The sequence below is a fragment of the Typopeltis vanoorti genome, chromosome 6 (genome assembly GCF_054136105.1).
Source record: "Typopeltis vanoorti isolate ZY-2024b chromosome 6, IOZ_Tvanoo_1.0, whole genome shotgun sequence".
Classification (NCBI taxonomy): Eukaryota; Metazoa; Arthropoda; class Arachnida; order Uropygi; family Thelyphonidae; genus Typopeltis; species Typopeltis vanoorti.
The window spans coordinates 109,809,152-109,828,475 of record NC_143554.1 but is presented as its reverse complement, the minus strand read 5'-3'; the positions used below and the strand labels follow the sequence as shown (position 1 = coordinate 109,828,475).

General features: G+C 35.4%; 1 protein-coding gene across 1 annotated transcript in view; it reads left to right on the top strand.

Moving 5' to 3' along the window:
- Positions 1 to 19,324, top strand: part of Roc1a (Regulator of cullins 1a) — a 50,392-nt gene that overhangs the window by 28,733 nt on the left and 2,335 nt on the right. The window contains exons 4-5 of the mRNA XM_090393593.1: positions 566 to 636; positions 5,045 to 5,130. Coding sequence (XP_090249719.1) covers positions 566 to 636; positions 5,045 to 5,130 — 157 coding nt within the window. The remainder of the gene's footprint in view (positions 1 to 565; positions 637 to 5,044; positions 5,131 to 19,324) is intronic.

Below are 19,324 nucleotides of genomic sequence, written 5' to 3'. Positions count from 1 at the left end.
ACTATACATTCCATGATCCCATTATCTTTGAACTTTTCTTTCACACTTTCCACAGCTTCTTTATCTCTTCCAAACCCAGGAGATTAAATCTGTGCACAGTAGTCCACATGTGTATATCAATCCTTGTAAAGAGGCAGAATGACCTTCTCTTTAAATATCGGTCTAAGGATAAGGAAATCGATACCTGTGTTTATGCTTAATATGCTAAATTTCTCAGATCTCTATCAACATAAACAACTATATTTCAGTTTGTTCACAAGGTTGAATAATGCTGTCTATAGAGGAAGATATCCATGAATAACTATGTCCCCCTCCTCTGCAAAAACTCCATTCTTTACCCTGTTTGGATCAAGTTTTCAGAGAAACTAAGGCAGTGTTAGAAATGACCATATTCCAAATTTGCTCAATGTCATTTGAATGCTATGATTTGTAGTGGTGTCTGCTTGCCATTATAATTTTTGGAGTTCTGACCAGTAGTCAATTAAATCTTTTTTAGAAAAATTATTTCCTAAATGTAACTATACAACAAAAGTTACCAACACCTATATATTTTTGCATTTTTCAGGCATAGAATGTCAAGCAAATCAAGCTTCTGCTACTAGTGAAGAATGTACAGTTGCATGGGGAGTCTGTAATGTAAGTTTTAAATTTTTTTTTTTTTTAATCATTGTAGAATCACTTACTTAAATTACTTATAGATGTATTATATACAATACATAAGAAGGGGGTAAAATAAAAAGGAGTATGAGTAAAAATGCTTTTTTTTTATGGAAAATATATTTTGGTCTTGGTGCTGTCATAGCTTGCTTTTATTATTGGTATTGAAATGATTAAGATTAATGACTTGTAACAGTTATTTCCTATCCAAAAAGAAATGGTACAGTAATTGGTACAACATTATTACAATTTAGCCGACCAAATTGTATTCTTATTGGTTTAAACCAAAATATAGAATGATGGTACAACATGACAAAATTTCATGCCGGTTGGGGCATTGCCTGGTTAAACAAGGCCCCCGTTGTTTTCGCCAGGGAACCAGGGCGAACAGCGAAAAGTCAGCTACTGGAACAAATCTGAAAATAAACCCCAACTCAACATCATCAGAGTTAAAGATCGGTACTATCAACGTAAGAAGCCTGAATGGCAAAGAAATGGAGCTAGCTGAGGAATTAGATAAGTACCAGATCGTCATAATAGGGGTGACTGAAACAAAAAAGACCAGAACTGGTTAGATCTTTCTGAGCAATAAATACAAAATGTTATATTCAGGCAATGACAATCAAGGAAAAGAAGTAGCCATAGTATTCAACACAAAATACGAGGCTAATCTTCTTGAATGGCAGTCAGTCTCAAGTAGAGTAATGTGGACAAATATGAGAATGGGGAACTGGACAATGAGACTTATTTGTGCCTATGGTCCCACAGAAGGTTCTACTAAGGTAGAAGTGGAGGAATTTTTTGAGGCTTTAGAAAAAGCAACTGACACAATGAAAAATGAAAAGTTGGTCCTTGTTGGGGATCTAAATAACAGTAGGAAATAATTGTCATACAAAAATATTTTGGGAAAATTTGGAGAAAAAAGCAAAGCTAATAATAATGGCAAATATCTGTTGAATTTCTGCTCAGGACATGGACTGGTTATTACTAACACCATGTTCCAACATAAAAATGTGCACAAATTCACATGGAGAGAAGAGGCTAGGAATAAGAAAAGTCTCATTGACTATGTTATTGTTGATAGTGATGTTTTCTCCCTGGTGCAGGACACCAGAGTGTACAGAGGATTTGAAATTGGAAGTGATCACTATTTAGTCTTGAGCAGGATAAAATTGAATTTCATATTGAAAAGAATAACATGTAAGAAAGTTTTAAAGCGAATAAAAGTTGAGCAGCTCTCAGATGTGAGCTGTAGACTAAAATACACAAAGATTATTGAAGGAAAAATGAAAGAGTTTGAGAACAGGAATCAAACCTTGGAGATTCATTGGCAAACTCTGAAGAAAACATTGATTCTGCCAGAGAGGCATGTGGTGAGGTTGTTTGTAAGGATAAAAAAAATCAGAACTCCCTGGTGGACACAGGAGGTTAAAGAGGCAGTGAAGGAAAAGAAGAAAGCATACCAAAAGTTCCTGTCAAATAAGTCAGCTTGTGCTCTTATAGAATATAGACAAATGCAAGAATGCTAAACACTGTGTAAAACTAGCTAAACAAAAGTCATGGGAGGACTTTGGCAAGAATATAGAAAATAAATATCAAGAAGGTGGCAAAATATTCTGGAGGTTATTGAAGAAGGTTAAGAATGGGGGAAAGAGTGCTATAAAAGGAATTAGAGATGATAAAGGTGACATGAAAACGGGAGAAAAAGATATCCTTGAAGTATGGAGTAATTACTTTGAAAAACTGCTAAATGAAACAAGCAGTGATGACAGCACAGTGGTAAAAAACACTGACCAGGCATGCAGTCAGGAATACATATCCATACTTGAAGTAGAAAAAAACCATCAAAGGCTTGAAATGTGGAAAGGCAGCAGGAGTAGATGATATTCGACCAGAAATGCTGAAGTGTGGTGGTATAAGAGTCTTACAGTGGCTGCACTGCATAGTTCAGAAAGCCTGGACAGAGGGACGAATTCCCAATGATTGGAGTAGAGCTCTCATAGTACCCATATATAAAAAGGGAAATAAAACTGCATGTGAGAATTACAGAGGTATTTCCCTACTGAGTGTTCCTGACAAAATCTATGCAAATATACTTGAGAAACGGTTAAGAAGAATTGTGGAAGAACAAGCTGGATTCAGACCAAACAGAGGCTGTCGGGATCAGATCTTCACTTTACAACAAATAGTCGAGAAAGCATGGGAATATAACAAAGATCTGCATTTAAGTTTTGTCGATTTGGAAAAGGGCATATGATAAGGTTCCAAGAGAGAAGCTATTCAATACGCTGCAGTTATATGGTGTCAATGGGGCATTATATCAAGCAATACTTAGTCTTTATTTGAGTTGTAAGTCAGCAGTTAGAATTGAAAGAAGTACAGGAAGATGGTTTAATGTTATATCTGGTGTGAGACAAGGATGTATGTTATCCCCTCTGTTATTCATTATCTATATGGATCACATTATGAAAGAAAGTGGTATTAAACATGATATGAAAATTGGAGATGTTAATGTCGGCTCTTTGCTTTATGCGGATGATGTTATACTTCTAAATAAATCCGCTACAAGTCTGCAAGATTCTCTAACTAAATTGAATAGCTATTGTAATAGATATGGTATGAAGGTCAGCAATAAAAAGACAAAGAGAATGAAAATAGGCAGAATCATTGAAAATGTCAACTGTGTTGTGAATGGAGAACCTGTGGAACAAGTAAAACATTTCAGCTATTTAGGCACGATTTTTACTGAAGATGGTAAATTAAATATAGAAATAGACAACAGAATCAGCAAAGCTGGTATGGTGGGAAGTCAATTGAATAAATTCTTATGGAATAAGAGAGAAATTAGTCGGAACACTAAATTAGCTGTATATAAGACTGTTCAAACCAGTTTTAACTTATGTATCTGAGAGCTGGGTCAGAAGTAAAACACTTGACCAAAGACTAGAGACCGCAGATATGAGAGTCCTGAGAATAGGCGTGAACAGATGGCATCAATGGCATTATCATAGTAAAAACGAGGATATTAGGAAAGAACTTGACATTGTCAGCATCCAGGAATGCATTAGCAGAGCTAATCTCAGGTGGTATGGTCACCTAAACAGAATGGGCAAGGAAAGATTAGCAAAACAAGTGTTCTCTGCCAGGTTAGCAGCAAAACGACCCAGAGGAAGACCAAGATATAGGTGGATTGATACGGTACAAAGTGCCTTAGACGATAGAAATATAAGATCTGATAATGTTGGAGTCTTGACAAGTAACAGACTGATTTGGAGGAAAATTGTAGATAGGAAGTTAGTAATGATATAATTTTTTCATGAAGTACTATCATATCCTGTACACCCCTTGTGGGTACATGGCAGGAATTTGACTATTGTATCATTATCCATAGTAAAACTGATTCTTCAGTGTTGGCTATTGAGCTGAAGGAGGAATGCATTTAATATGCCTGGACCAAGTTGAAAACACAACTGTATCTTAGCCTGGTAGAAGAATTAATAGGGGCACTTAAGAGCATGCTTTTCATATCTCTTCATGTGAAAATTAGCAAAGATGGATGAAAAGGAACAATCCATTGCAGTGCCATATATCCTTTTTTGTAAATTTTGTTCTTCCAAGAGGAACAGCATGAGTGACAGAGTAGAAATCTCTGTCAGAAAAAAAAATTTTAAAGTGTTCATATGCATTCAAGGTAGTGAGGCGATATATATCTATGTCAGAGCTGACATAGTAATGTCGGAATGTAAAATGAGATATAACCAATGAAGGAAGTAAAGAGATTTAGCTAATTGTACAGGTAATCTATAATGGGGAAGATACTATCTCAGACTAATAGTAGATATGGTATGAAGGTCAGCAATAAAAAGGAAATTCTAAAGCATAATGATAATTATTGACTTTTATCAATTTTTTTTTTTTTTTAAATCTGGTTTTGTGAGACACTGATTTTAATGTGTTAATGCCAAATTGGTGAGAAGAATGTGATGGTCTCTGTTCAAATTGTACATCCTATGAACAGTAATGGTACTCCCAACTCTCTTTGATATTCAAGGTTATACACTCATCAATCACTCTGGAGTATTTCTTTATATTACTTTTTTTTAAGTAAAAAACAAATTTTTTTACTAAAAAGATAACTTTGACTCTTATCATATAGTTATTACTATTAGCTTTGACTGTTCTCTACTGCCAGTGTGTTAAGATTTGATAATTAATATTTTTATTTGTATCTTCTGTTGATTCTAGTGACCTTGTTCCAGTTAAAGGTTCATGTCTGTTTTCCATTCAATTTCCTGAAATCGATATTTTGTCTAACAAATTTTTAATGGTATGTTGTATAAATTTTTTTTTAATCTTGACCTAATGTATTTCTTTAAAATTTTTGCAGCATGCCTTCCATTTCCACTGTATATCACGATGGTTAAAAACAAGGCAAGTGTGCCCATTAGACAACAGAGAATGGGAATTTCAAAAGTGAGTAAAATATGATTTTATTTTACTATATGGTTTTATTTATTTTTATGCATGTAGGGTACATTTACTGGGGTCAGAATCAGAAATGATGGTAAATGTAAATTTGAAATCAAAAAGATAGTCGTGGGGGAACTGATATTAAGCCTGACAAAAATTATGAAAGATAGAGGTGTGAGTAAGGCCACAAAAGTTAGAATTGTCAAAGCAATGATATTTCTAGTAGTGATGTATGGGTACAAAAGCTGGATTATTAAGAAGAAAGAAAAGCGAAGTCCGTGCGGTTAGCCTAGTGGCTATGCGCTTCGCACTCATATGCCTGGGGAAGGAGTGTCCTAGGTTCGATTCACGTCGGTGACGTGAGGAGCTGAAGGATTTTCCTCTGCCATAGCCAAGTTAGCCAATCTTGGGCGTGGACAGCAGGGTTTTTCCCTCAGTTTATTCTGGGGTTTTTCATCCCGCAAAGCGGGCAAACTGGCCTTGAGAACTACACTACAGGCCATAGGATATACCGGGGCATAGGGCTGACCACCTTATCCTATAAACAGATTGAGGTCCAATGATCAATGGACCCTCGACACCGCAAGGTAAAAGAGGGTATAAGGGAGATGAGAAGAAAAGCGAATTGATTCATTTGAACTATGAATGTGAAGGAGACTATTAAGAATCCCATGGACTGCAAGAATGACCAATAAGGTTTTAGAGAATATAAAGACAATGCTCCATGGAGGTGATATCACTAAACAGAAGTTGATATATTTTAGTCATATTATGCAAGCTAATAAATTGTTCAAGTTAAAGGTTCATGTCTGTTTTCCATTCAGTTTCCTGAAATTGATATTTTGTCTAACATATTTTTAATGGTATGTTATATAAAATTGGAAAAGTATGTTGTATAAGATTGGAAAAGGTAGTTGTGTTGGGAAAGATTGAGGGAATGAGAATAAGAGGAAGGCCACAAAAGAGTTGGGTGGACAACATAAATGAACTTAGTTACTGAAAGAAAGGCCAAGTGTGATGGAGAGCCTTAGTTCACTGGATTGCCAAGAGTCAAAAACAACTGGATGGCACATAAAAACAATGGTATATTAGATGCTATATAGGTGATAATATCCAGAGGATATTGTATATGACTTATTTATGAATAAGTGTTATTCATAAATAAAAATTCTCATCTTCCTGTGTTAGTGGAATGCACTCTACATGTTTGACTTCCCTAGAGAAAGTAATTTCTGCTTTTAGTAAGTTGACTATAATGTAAACCTCCCTCGCCCCAGTTATGTTTTCCACACACAAGCATCTGAGTTTTTGAATGCTAGCTTGTTTATTCTGTTAGTAAATGTGTGTATGTCTGTATGATATGTGAGCTTCTTTCAGAGGTGGAAAGTGTGAAAGCAAGAATCAAACCTTGGAGAAATTAGTGATAAAATCTGAAGAAAACATAGACTGATTAGCTAGGGAGGAATGTTGTAAAGTTGTTTGTGAGGATAGAAAAATTTGTGCTTTGTGTGGACTAAAGGTATTAGAGGCATTCTGAAAAAGAAGAAATATCAAAAGTTTTTGGCATCAGGTGCCCTGGAGAATACAGAGAAAAATATAAGAAATCTATGTGTAAAAAGTAGCTAAACAAAAGATTGTGGGATAATCTGAGATGATAAAGGTACATAAAAATATTTTTATGTCTGGAGTAATTACTTCAAAATACTATCAAATGAAACAAACACTGAGGAAGAAATTGGTAGAAAATATTGTAAACATATACAATAGTAACTATATATCATTACTTGAGGTAGGGAAAAAAAACATCAGTGTGTGAATTAGAGGAATTTCCTTACTGAGTTTTTCCAGGTAAGATTTATGCAAAGCATTTTTTAAAAAAAAAAAAAAAAAAAGCCAAAAAAAATTGTTGGGAAAGAACAAGCCAGGTCAAATAGGAGTTGTCAAGATCAGATGTCCACTACTAAGACAAATAATTGAGCAGTCATAGAAGTTTAATGAAGATCTGTATTTCTGGGAAAGGTGTATGACAAGGTCCAAGAGAAAAGCTATTCAGATGCTACAGTTGCATGATGTAAATGAAATGCGACTCACAGTAATACATAATGTATACAGTCCGTTTTCACTGTAACAAACTTGCCCACTAAAGCCACATAAGCACAATGCTGTATTAAAAGAAATTTGCTATAGCAAACTGTCTGTTATAACAAACTATTCCTGTAATCTAACAGATAAGCTTAGGCGTTGATGGTTATTCATGACTTATTTTTCATGGTATTAACAACACCACAAACACTTTTAACAACAAAGATGTTTTATTAACGCTAATATTTCGCTGATTTTCAAATCAGCATCATCAGAGCACAACACATGGACAGTGAGTAAGTGAAACAATATAATTACAAAAGATCTAAAGTCCTATTTTGGCACCCTCTAATGGGGAAAAAAAAAAAAAAGCAGTTATCCAGGAGTTTTTCTTAGGATAACCGTCTCCCAAATTTTTGGCAAATTAATGCAACCATATTTGTTAAGGTTGGGAGAATTCTTCAAAGCCATTGCTGACTCAAAAAATAATCTTTCAGATCTATAACGACTCCTAAATAGCACATTTGTTTTCCTCCATCTAATCCTGTGTGAAGGAGTGTCCAAAGCGTGGTCTGCCAGTCCCGACTTGCCATAGTAATAGTAGCGAATGTATCTTTCATGTTCTTCCAGGCAGATGTTCACTGATCTTCCTGTTTGCCCATAATAGGCCAAGTCACAGTCGCATGGAACTTCATACACTCCTGGGTGTGCTAAAGGGTGAAGTTTATCCTTTGGCGAGCAGATCAGAGTTGCCAGCTTGACATGAGGTTTGAAGGTGGTGCGAAGGCCATGTTTCAACAATACTTTGGCTATCTTTTCCGATGTACCTCTGATATAGGGAATAGAAATGGTCATGTTGTATTCTTGTGTATTAGGGGAGGGCAGAGTAATGGGCCTATGTAGTATTTTATCTATTTTGTAGGGATTGTAGACGTTGGCTTTGAAGAATTCTCCCAACCGTAACAAATATGGTTGCATTAATTTGCCAAAAATTTGGGAGACGGTGATCCTAAGAAACTCCTGGATAACTGCTTTTTTTTTTTTTTTTCCGTTAGAGGGCGCCAAAAATAGGACTTTAGATCTTTTGTCTTTTGCAATTATATTGTTTCACTTACTCACTGTCGCGTTTACATGTGTGTTGTGCTCTGATGATGCTGATTTGAAAATCAGCAAAATATTAGCGTTAATAAAACATCTTTTGTTGTTAAGTGTTTGTGGTGTTGTTAATACCGTGAAAAATAAGTCATGAATAAACTATTCCTGTGGTACCTGTTAACTTGCTATAGTAAGAGTCATCTGTATTTAAGTTGTAGGTCAGCCGTTGGCATTCAAGAATATACAGGAAGTTGTTTGTAAAATTAGTATAAGACAAGAGTATACAGCCTCCAATCACATTTGTCTTCTGTGTTGATCACATTACAAAGGAATTAAACTCTTATGACACTGTTTTTAAATGTTTTCAAAGGCAGAAGAAAAACAATTTGTAGTTGCTATATGTCATGAAACAAGAATGGATTCTGATGATAAAACTGAGCAATCAGGATTTATGCCTTGCATATTAATTTGCCAATCAGTTTTTGCAAAAATTGATTGGGAAAAATTTATTTTTTAACTTTTGATGACCATGTTTAAGGAACTCTCAAAATTTAGAGAGGGTGGTGAAGGTGCAAAAAATATGCTCCCCACCCAAATGCTCCATCTTTTAAAATAACCTCATCTACGTCAGATTGAAATTTTAGCCCTGTTGTAGAAACCAAATGGTTTTAAGCCACTGCTCCTATTTATTGCTGGTATTCTACAGATACCATCAATATTCCTCTATAATTTTCATGTCAAGTTTTATTTCCCTTTTTAAGAGCTCTACTTCAGTCTAAATCTTGATTTTCTTACCAGGCCTTCTGAATTATTCAGTTTTTCAGATTTATTAAGAATTAGTCAACCAACTAGAGAAAGTGAAGAAATGTTTGCAAAAATTAAGACCGGGAAATAAAAATAAAGAGAACAATATGAAGCAGCAAAGCACAGGAATCCGTAAGTTATCCGTGAATAATAATAATAATTACAAGGTAAGTAAATTAGAATATAAGAAAAAAAGAGTAATATGGTATGATTCATTGATTAAATTTTTGCTTGACAATAATTTCTACATTGAGCTTCTTGAGAGCTAAAATAATGGATGTGATATGCAATAAAGAAACAGAAAAGTAAAAGTGACAATGGTGCTTGTAGGCACAGATGATTTAAATAGTGATAGATATATTATGAGAAATGAAATGATATAAAAGGATTGTTTGAAGTTAGATTATTAGCTAGATACGATAGTAATGAGTTACGGAGAACTATAGTAATAGTAACTGACTTGCATAGGCTACATAGAACAAACAGCTGTGAGGAACCTAGTGGAAATCATCAATTATGTTGAGACCCAATGCAGAGTCAGGGAAACTAGATTATCATGGGAGGAATAGTGAGAATTGAGTGTGTAAATTCAGCTATGGTATGTAAACATGACAATGATATGAACATCATTGAGCATGCTTATGAATCTGGAGTAATAATAACTGACTATTACTCCAGATTTTTGTATGGAAATTTACTTTGGATTCAGACTTTGAGTATCTGTGGATGGAAAAGAGAAAGTTGTCCAACCAGACAACTTTCTGTTTTCATGCACTTTCCTTACCATTTCTCTTTCCATACAAAAAAAAAAAAGCTAAAAGTAACTTGTTATATCTATGCACAAATGCCAAGAGCATCAGAAACAAAGGGATAAAGTTGGATATTGAACTTGGATAAGTGAGTGACTGATAGGTATCAGAAAGTGGTATATGATAGGTGAGAACACCATATTTAAGGTGACCAGTGGTGTCCCATAGGGATTAATCCATTGTTGTTCAATCCATGCATTAATAATATTGGCAATGATTTGAGATATTCAATTGTTTGCTGCTGATGCAAAGATAGGCAAGGCAATTAGAGGTGCTATTGATACAGCATTTGCAGGGTAATTTGAAAAGGATGTGAAAGCATAGACAAATGAAAATGGCAGTCATTTCAATGGGAACAGATGTAAGCTTATGCACTTTGGTGCAATAAAATATCCAACAACATGCTGTATTGGTGGGATTATTCTTGGAGTTCTTGTGGATAAGAAGTTTAAATTCAAAGGTCATAAAAAAAAATTGCAAATACAACTTAGAGGATAATTGTGGTATCAGGAAGCATTGTCATGTAAGGATAAAGAAGTCATTTTGACTCTTTAGAAAGTCTTGATATGACATGACTGTCCCTGGGCTACTTGGTGCAAATTTGATCTCTATAATTGTATACCAGTGCATGCAGTCAAAGTTCAAAACTCCAACAAAATTTCTAGTGAACTTGGAAAATATTGATGATCTAGTTGGCTGAGTTGATAGTATTTCTGCTCTTAACCATGAGTTCAGATCCCATTGTGCTATGGATATCTGTAAAGGTCTTTAGATGGTAGATGATTTTTGTTGCCTTGCACAGGATCACCATCTTGCTTATCTGATTTTAATGTGTGATAGGTTTGCAGCCTTTCATGGATGGGATTGACATTTAAAAAAAAAAAAAATCTTTATATTACATCACTTAAAGTTGCAAATTTCAAAAGTTTATAAATTGCTTTTTGAAATTAGGTTCTGTTATTATTGCACAGGCACCTTCATGATGGAGTCCTAAGACTCATTGTGGGAGACCTAAACTTTTGACACAAGATCTATCATTTCTCTCCTTTAAACTATTGACAAAGCACTCGCAACAGACTCAAGCAGCCCATTCCATTCATTCACCACTTTCCAAGCAAAAAAATCTAGTCCTCTGAATAACTTAAATGTTTCTATCATACCCTCTCTCCTTTTTTTTTAATCAACCAACTTTTGCAACCCACAAATGTCTATTCATAAGGTGCATTCCACAGACCACTTGCCTTTGGATCCTGTCTAACACTTTCTCATCCTTAAGAAACCCAGGTGGTAGGTGATCAGATTTGAGCACAGTAATCCAGATGTGGTTGTATCAAGACTTCATGAAGACAAATGATAACTCCCTTATCTCTGCTACTTCCCCCCCCCCCCCCCTCCAAATCCCTGGCTTCATCAGTTTCCTAGAGTACAGTTCCATAAATGTGGTACACAGCTTGCATCTTTGTATTCCAAAATGCATAACATTACTTTTCTACATTAAATTGACATATATTATGTTTTGACAATGTCATCCTAATTAAATCATCCTGCAAGATCTCTACATTATCCTGATTAACTATTACCTACCCCAACTTTATATCATCAGCAAACAACTGAATATCTGCCTTCAAATTATTTCCCATATCATTTATGTACAAATTAAATGGCAGTGATCTAAACACAGAGCCCTGTAGCACAACCACTAGTCACCTGCCTGCCTGCCATCTCCTGGATTCTGCTCCTCTATATACTGCTTTTTTGGTATCTGTCCATCAGCCATCCTTTGTCCATATCATCCAATTTCATATCTGTCCCCATTTGTTGCAGTTTGTGTAACAGAATTCCATGTGATATTCTGTCAAGCACTTTTGCAAAACTGAGCAATATCATCTTGTAGTTATTTCCTTTATTCAATCAGCTGCCACTCTATTATAGAAGTTACTAGATTATTAAGGCATGATTACAAAACTATGCTGTCCCTCATAAAAGATCATAGTTTTATCCATCTATTCCTAATATTTTTAGAGCTCTTATCACTACTCCTAAGATATTGATTGGCCTATAATTTGCTACCACAAACATAGATCCTCCTTTATGCCAAGAATTATTTTGTCCTCCTTCTACTCTCTTGGGACTTAAACAGCATCAAATCAATGGCATCAGTTCCCCTGAACATTCTCATAAAATGCAAGCCAACATCCCATCCTATCCCACAGCCATATTTGCATTCAGATTCTCTAATAACCTAAGTCCTTCCAGTTCATCAACCTCTGCTCTCCCATCAGTCCATCACTTCTGGCATAACATCTTTGCCTGGATGAAATACCATTACGAAATGGTCACTCAGTAGCTCAACAATTTCGTCCACCTCCATCTGTCTACCATCAACACTCATTAAAGTTATCCTTCTATAGTCATTCTTTCTCCTGTCATATCTCTATTATAGTGACACCTCCAAGGAGTCCTTGGATTCATTGTGGAAGGGTGCACTAAATCATTACACAACTCATCATCTCCTCTACTTAATCCTCTTGCTACACACTATGATACTACTACCACCCTCAATACACAACACCATCTGCCACCCACCACCACTAATAAATTGCACGTGTCCTGTTGGCTGATTTTCCTGTATGCAAGGTGAAAAACCCAACTTTCTCACAGTACTTCTTCAAATTCTTCATTCACACTATTTTGAAAGGAAATTCTCTGCATTATGGCTAAAAGTCAGGCAAAGAAAAGTAGATTACATGCAAGAAAAAAGGGAGTGTCCCAAAAGTGATGCCTGTTCAAAACTACATTTTTTTTTTTTTCCTAACAAAACTGTCAGCTTTTTCACACTACTGATTATTTTCAGTTGATTTTCTCCACTCTGACTTTCCTAATAAGCAGTCATCATACAAAATGTGAGAATTTAATCTTTATAGTTCCAGCTGCAATGATCCAGCAAGATATGTTTAAGATGTTAAATAAACCTGAGTTCATTTCCCTAGTTGTTTTTAAGATCTGTGGTCCAGAGATGACCACTGGTATTTATCCTTGAAAATAAACTTATTTCTAAGAATAGTGACAGTTCATATACCATCAAATTACTGTTCACTTTCAGTCTTCTTGATAAAACTGTAGTTACTGTCATAACTCATAGGATGAAATGAAAGTTTGGTAGCTAGCAGCTTTTCAAGTTAAATGTATATTAAATTATCAGTGTGATTGCTTTTAGCCTGCTTGTTTTCATTCCACTTTTATAAACCACATTCTACCCAAAAAAGGGGGCAGGAATCAAACATCGTACTCTGTGAATCTCAATGAAATAAGGGATATTTCATTGGCATTGTTTCAATATCACAAAATTTAGTTTATTAGTCTGGTTGGGTGAGTGATTAGCATACTTGCTCTCCAACAGACAGGTTGCTGGTTCAAATCCCACTGTGGGAGATTATGCTCTGCTTATTAGAGACCTGAAGTGGCTTTAAAAAGTTCCATGTTTGGTCTCTAGAGCAGGGTTTCCAGACTATGTAAAAAAACAGATTAAATTACAAAATATATATATATATATATATATATATATATATATATATATATATATATATATATATATAAAAATTGATTTTAAAAAATCCTTAATTCCACCAGTAGTACCAAATGTGTACTATATGTTTGCAAATAACCTTTCATGGGCAGGGCCAATGTTAAAAAAAAAAGTTTTCCTTTATTGAGATGAGCATATTACATTGCACAATATACCTCCATTTTTTTTTTTATTTTTATAATCCGAATCCTATCTATAAAAGGCTGTTCATCTGTAGAATGTTGGTTGGTGTTAGTGGCATTGGCAGGCTGAGAAAGAGAGAGAATGAACAGTTATGAAACTATTAGATAAAATTACAGAGGCAGTTTAACAGACTGGGAGTCCACAATGAAGCATCACGTTTAACATTAAAAAAAAAAAAAGTCCACATCTTTTCCAAGAAAAGAAAACGCAGGACAGTCACTAATATGTTTAATGGTCTGGACTAAATTGCCATAGTCACAGTATGGAGAGGTCAGTTCATTTGTGGAGCATCTCTTTGCATTGTCAGTGTCCTATCCTGATCCAGTTAAGTGTAGACTATAGAGATCAACATGTAGCATTTGACAGGTACAAATGATTGACAGGTAACAAGTAGTACAAGAAGACTAAGAGTAAAGATTATGAATCTTCTGCCACAGTATGATAGTGAAATAGAGGGGTTAAGATTGAAAATGATTCGATGTGCAAGTTCTACAAAAGGAATGAAATGGGCTTATGGGTGTGAGAGTTCAGAAATGTCAGGTCAGGAAAACTAGTCGTTGGTGGTGTGTGTGTGGGGGGGGGGGAGTTAGTAGTGGTGGTGCAGGCATCCTAGAGGTGAATGAGTGATCACATAATGCATCTAGTATGAATTATGTTAGGGACAGTATGTATGGAGAGGACTTGAGGTATGAGAGTGCTGAAGGTAGCATTGGAGAACTTAGCAGTAACCAAGGTAAACCACACTGCCTCCTTTTGAGGAAAGCATCATGTGATCATGACCTGAGAGATTGCCAGGCATGTAGAATTTTCTGTTAAGTAAGGATTTATATAGAATTGCAAAGTAGGTGATTATGAAAAACTAAGGAGTTGGTTTAAAGCAGTGCCATGGCATAAGAATTTGTAAGGGAAAGATGTTAGCAATATGGGAAATGGTCAAGGAGTGTTTTGAAGAAAACAGTAGCAGACTGTATACCCAGAGTGGAGAGGATTAATCAGGTAGGAGTTAGATGGATGAACAATAGCATCATTATGCAGGAGTTGGAGAATATATAAAGGAAAGGGTGGATCAGAAAACCATCAAAACAATACAGGACACGGTCAAAGAGAATGACTTATATGGCAAGGAAAGCCAAAGTTGATTATAAGAGGAAGCTAGTTGATGAGGCCAAGGAAATTCCAAAGTGCTCTTGCTATGTGGCAAGTAAAAGGAAGAATGACATTAAAAAATACTAATGGTTAGGGGAATAACAGGAGCAAACAAAATAGTTGAGTTACTATGTGATCATTTTGCAAGTGTGTGCCATCTGGGTAGAAATATTCCTGTGTCTGATGTGAGAATAGAGGTAGTTGAATTATTGCAGACAGAACCTTAATGCAGATACTGCCATGTGATTAGATAGAACATCAGTATGTGTGTTATGAGAATGTGCAAGGGAATTGGCAGCTCATCCGACAAAACTACTTAATCCCTAGGCCTCATGGAAGGTGCCTAAGGAGAGGAAAAACAGAAAAATAGTTGCATTGCGTAAAGGAAGTTCAGACAGGGGTAGCAAATTATACTTCAGTCACTCTCCCAGGACACTTGGTTAAAGTTTGTTACAGACAGAATTCAGACTTAACAGATATGAATATGATAATTTATAGGGGCAGCAATGGTTTCGTGAAAGGTAGGTCTTGCCTTAGTAATTTGCTGACCTGGTTGGCTGAGTGGGTGTATAAATGATAACAGCTGCCAATTTAATATGGCCAAGTGTAAGATCATGATGCACATTCAGATGAAAGAGATTGCATGCTGTGTACTACATTGATACAACTAAACTGCAGTAAACCAGTAAGACCAGGGATTTAGGGTTGATTGTGGACAGGGAATTTAGAAGCCATATTGCAAAGGGACATCCTATCAAATGCTACCCAGTACTGAGTAGCTGTTTCCTTTATCCAACTTTTTTTTATTTTATTTTTTTTTCCTCTCCCATTCACGAAAGTTTTTTAATATAAACCTAATAGTACAAATGTACTGTGGGTGGACTAAGGATTTTTATATAGTCTAGAAAACCTTTTCTAGAGACCAAACATTGAACTTTTCAAAGCTACTTTAAGTCTAATAAGCAGAACTGGTCTCACACCAGGCAGTGAACATTAAATTTTCTACTCTTTCTTTTGTGTGAAAATGTGTGTATATGTATATTTTTTTATTTTAATGCTTCCACATTGCCTCCCCCCCCACACACACACAGTAGTTTGCACATCGCAGAAACAAGAAAAGCCACAACACCCAGAAAAAAGTATTTGTAAATTTCTCTTCCTTTATGCTACATATATTTATTGGTTAATATACATCTACAATGCCCTAAGAATCCATGAGTAAAAAGCCAATGACATTTAAACAGGGACACTCCTAAACAGAAGCAGGCAAAATAGCTGTAAATATAATTATATGCTCATTTGGTATACATTTTGTACAACAAGAACAACCATGTGAATTGATAACTGTGTGCTTCAATACAATAATTTCTGTGGTTAAACTAGTTCTTGGTTTAACTGTTTGCAGAATTTTTTATAATTCTGCATTTATTGGTAAAACAATTTGTGATGATAAGCCACCTTTTCCCCACATTATAATTGAACCATTTTTTATTGGCAGAATTATTTCGAAATAATATAGTAATTCCTTGATGACATTAAACTTATCTATCTCAGTCAAATATTTAATGCTGTTTCACAAATATGTAATGTATTTTTTGTTTCATAAATTCTTAAGTTATAAATGGACACAATGATGTTAAGAAAAACGTTTTAATAAGTGTTTAATATCTTAAATCATTGTCGACATAGTTTTATATCTCATATAATTAAGGATAAAAATGCTGGGCACATATGTTCCCTGGATAGTCTCAATCTTTATTTCTCATAAAATTGTTTTTTAGTAATGTACAATGAATTTCATATCATATTGATTCAATTCAATTTCTTTTTTTCAGTATAGTATAACCTTTCTTAAGTGGTTGTGTAGTGTCATGAAAATAACTCTTAGTCTAGCATTCAGAATGGCATGCATTTCACTTAGTTGATCCTCTTTGCTAGTCTGTCCCTGCTGAAAGTATTCCTTTTATGTCCTTACTTCCTGAAAGTTTTTAACGAGGTGCTATCCTAGTTGCTATGGTTACCACCAGTTCCATGCTAACTTTGAGATATACTCAAAGAGATTGTCAGTCAGTCAGTCATTGGTGAACCGTCTCCTAGACATGACTTTGACATAGTCACATATCACTTGTTACTAAGAGAATTCTGTCACATTTTTAAACATTTGCTTGAAAGATGCTGAATCGGAAACTTCTATTTAGAAGATATTTTAAAAAGTTTGTCTTTTCACTCTGGTATATTTATTGATATGGAACTCACTGGCTGCCTGTCAAGTTCCACTAATAGCAAAATAGAAAAAATTACTTTTCATCACTGATATGATGAAAATGGCAAATGTGTGGGATGATAAAATTCATTTTAAATATGTAAATTTGTTTTTGTTTAACTGCATTGATATTTAAGTTAGATATACATGCATGGTCAACAATTTTTGCAATCAACTCTTATTCTAGAGAACTTATAGAAATAACTTATCTTATATAGCATTTCTAATATGACACAACCATAAATGTGTAACATCAGAATACAGTTTTAGGATCTCAACATATTAAAGCAAACAGATGTTAACTAATCTTCCAGTCTGACATAACAGGTTAACTTGATAGAGCTAGAAACACTTGGGAACCAAGAGAGAAAAGAATTGGTCCTCATGAGTAGCAGAATAAGCTAATCAGTTGAAAATAAGAATGGCATTAATCAAGGATGATTAATGAGACTAGATGCATCTGCAAACCAGTTAATCAGAAATCTAAAATGGCATGAAGATAACACACCTTCATGATAAGTCTGTCACTCTGCTTTCTGTACAGGAATTTCTTGCCGAAAACAACAGATTATATTTTTACTCTCCTTACTTGCCAAATCTGGCACACTGTACCATCTTTCTTTTTTAAAATCTCAATGTTGTATTAAATGAAAAAAATATTTCATGACATAATCACTGTGATTCAAAAAATTAATAATATATTATTGTGGGTGCAATATCTGAGTTCAAGGCAAAATTCTGCTAATGCTTTTTACCACAACTGCTAGGAAGTTGCTATATCATGTAAAGGGAGCTATATCAAATGGAATGGCATAGAAGCAGGTAAATGCAATCCAGAAATTTTGGGGTTTGAATCCACATAAGCATAAGCTCCAAACAGCTGTCTTATTGCCCTTTCAACTTTTGAGAATACATATGAGTTAATATTAGGCAGGATTCTTGTAGAAAGGCTTAGACGTTGGTTATACATGCTTATTAAATTAATTAAGGAATTTACAACGTACAAATGATATGAATTAAAAATGAAACTTTAATCTATATTCCAATATTTCGACAACGTCATGTTGCCATTTTCACAGGAACTTAAAATAAAGACACGTGCACGCAGGCACTACACTCAGTAACTGAGGATGAAATAGGAATCTGTTTCTCCTAAAAATCCTGATGGTGCCCTAGCGGGCTATGTACGTATTCTCGGCCGTTGAAGGTCTTCTGATGTAAGTTTCCCAAATTTGTTGAGGTTTGGCATGTTTTTTAGGGCTAAGGCTGATTCCATGAATAGCCTTTCAAATTTGAATTTACTACTTATTGTAGCTTTCTTCCACAGTATTCTGTGGAGAGTATCCAGAGTATGGTCTGAAAGACCAGAGTGACTATACTGATGAAAACAGATGTAGCCCTTGTGTTATGAAATTCTGATATTTGCTGTCCTGCCTGTTTGGCCAAAGTAGGACAGCTTACAGCTGCAAGGGACCTGGTATACACCAGGTAGGTCTAAGGAAGGTGGTTGGTCTTTAGTGGAGCCGATGAGGGGCACCAATTTTTATATGATCTGTAACAAGAGGTCAAGTTATGTTTTTTTTAGGATTTTGGTAATTTTTTCTGAGGTGCCTCGGATGTAGGGAATGGTGATGGATTTAGAATAATCCTTGTTGTGAAGGGGTGGGTTGTGGTTAACTGGTGTCAATATTTTTTGGACTTTTTTGCAGGGAGGGGGGGGGTAGCCATTGACTGAGAAAGTGTTGAGGATGTGGTTAGGGCATTGTCATTTGAACAGATAAGTTTAGCCCTGTTGTGTACCGTCTTAACTCCATATTGTTGTGAATATATCTGCCTGTATGAGTGGGTTTTCTATAAACTGAGAAAACCAAGGGTCCATCAGGCTGCTGGCGGGTGACTAGTGTGTCTAAGAAAGGGAGGCTCCTTTTCCAGGGCGAATTTGATTCTGGGGTGTTGGTTGTTTAGGTGTGTTAGGAAGGAGAGGAGTGTGTCAGAGCCATGTGGCCAAATAGTGAACACATCAACATAGCAAAGCCATATGGTTGGTTTCTGTGGGGCAGAGTTTAAGGTTTTTTTTTTTTTTTCCAAAAGTCTCCATAAAAGAAGTTGGCCAAGGGTGGGGAGAGTTGTGTGAACCCATGGCTGTCCCCTCTACTTGTTTGTAGAATTTTCCGTTTGTCAAGGAAAAATACTTATCTGTTCAAATGACAATGCCCTAACCACAGAACT